This window comes from Mustela nigripes, chromosome 3 (assembly GCF_022355385.1).
Source record: "Mustela nigripes isolate SB6536 chromosome 3, MUSNIG.SB6536, whole genome shotgun sequence".
Taxonomy (NCBI): Eukaryota; Metazoa; Chordata; class Mammalia; order Carnivora; family Mustelidae; genus Mustela; species Mustela nigripes.
The window spans coordinates 38889147-38890785 of record NC_081559.1 but is presented as its reverse complement, the minus strand read 5'-3'; the positions used below and the strand labels follow the sequence as shown (position 1 = coordinate 38890785).

Sequence of the window (1639 nt, the reverse complement as noted above, 5' to 3'; positions counted from 1 at the left end):
GATTCAGCGCCCCCCCCCCCCCCCCGCCCCAACCCAACAGGACAACCAGGGAAGCCCTCAGGGGGTCACCTTTCTGCACTTAGAAAATAAACGCTCGCCAGTGCTTTATTGCCTAATCTGGGGAGAGCCCGCCAGGGCAGGGGTGGGTGAAGGAGCAGGAACAAGGGGGCCGGGGTTCTCAGGGGCTGCTGAGCCAGTTCTTTGGGGCTCCTTGCGTGGGGTCTAGTCAGAGTTTGGACTGGGGTGACTGGGAAGGAGGTGGGTGGTCAGGAACCGCATGGCCGAGCGCACGTGTTCTAGGGTCCTCTGCTCCACCCTCCCCAGCATGAGGGTGACAGAGCGCAGGGCCAGGCTGGGTCCTGCCATCAGCCCAGAGGAGAAGGTTCTCCCCAGGATGCTGGAGACGGAGCGCAGGCTGGGCCCAGTGCTGTGCAGCAGGTCCGTCACGGAGCTGTGGCCAGAGGCCAGGAGGGCCGTGGCCATGCCCACAGGGGCCTCAGACCACACTAGGACGTCCGCCAGGGAGCTGATGGACCCCTCACCTCCGCCCAGCAAACTGGTCATGGAGCGCATGTAGGGGTTCTCCTCGCTGGCCATGTAAAGCCTGGGGTCTAGGGACATCCTGCCCAGGGCCACACCTTGGGGGCTGGGTGAGGGTGGGGTGCTGCCTCCTGGGGAAGGAGGCAACTGCAGAGCCTGCAGGTCGTCTGAGCTGTCCTCCAGATCCCCTTCAGTCACTGCCTGGGACCCGGCTCCTGGCAAAGCTTCAGTGTCAACGCTCAAGGCCTCCAGACCATCAGGTCCCTCCTCAGCGGTGTCAGTGGTGTTGGTGGCCTGACTGCCACGCAGATAGTCCATGTCTGCGGTGTTCATGATGGGCTGAGCATCCACAGTCCCGGGAAACTGTACCTCAGCCCCTGGGATGACTGGAGTTAATTCTTGTTCTCCGCTGGGGACACCTGTCATTTGTAGGGTCTTTTCTTCCATCAGGGAGTCCCGTTGAGAGCTCTGAAGACTCTGAGTTACACTCAAATCTTGCCCCAGGTCATCACATGCTGGGTCCTGGGGGCCCGTGGACACCGGCAGACTGCTTGAGGCTTCCCTGGGCTCCTGGCTATGCGTTCCAGCAGCTTCAGGCTTGTTCTTGTCCCCAGATGCTGATGTGGGTTTGGAGGTCAATGACTCAATGGAGGGCCGATCTACATCATGCTGTTCAGGGGGCGCTCCAGCACCATCAGCCACAGGGGCCTCTGTGGGGAGGGGGACCTGATTTGCGGACCCCTTTGTGAGGCTGTCTGTGGATCTGCCATTGCCATGTGTGGGGATGCTGGCAACTCTGGCCTCTTCTGAGGGTCTGCTGGTCATTTAGGCCCTCCGTCACTTGTGCTGTTGAGGGAGTGACCACGGCCCAGCTCTCCTTGTTCGGGTAGTGAGGTCACAGGGGGCTGTAGGCAGCTGGTGATGTCATAGGTAGCTGCACAGCAAAGGTCCTGAGCCTCTGAGTGGCTGCCCCAGTGGGCTGGGTCCACAGGACAATTTATTTACTTATTTATTACAAAGTTCATTTATTTATGTGTGTGAGAGAGAGAGTGAGAGAGAGCACGCACCACCATGGGGGAGGAAGAGAAGCAACCTTCCT

At 60.1% G+C, this 1639-nt stretch overlaps 1 protein-coding gene across 1 annotated transcript; it reads right to left on the bottom strand.

Moving 5' to 3' along the window:
* Positions 1-222: 222 nt before the first annotated feature.
* Positions 223-1365, bottom strand: TEX44 (testis expressed 44). The gene has a single exon (XM_059395481.1). It carries the CDS (start codon positions 1363-1365, stop codon positions 223-225), a length of 1143 nt encoding a protein of 380 aa, XP_059251464.1.
* Positions 1366-1639: the final 274 nt, after the last annotated feature.

Coding starts and splice junctions, on each gene's coding strand:
- TEX44 (XM_059395481.1), bottom strand. CDS start 1,365: ATGACCAGCAGACCCTCAGAAGAGGCCAGAGTTGCCAGCATCCCCACA.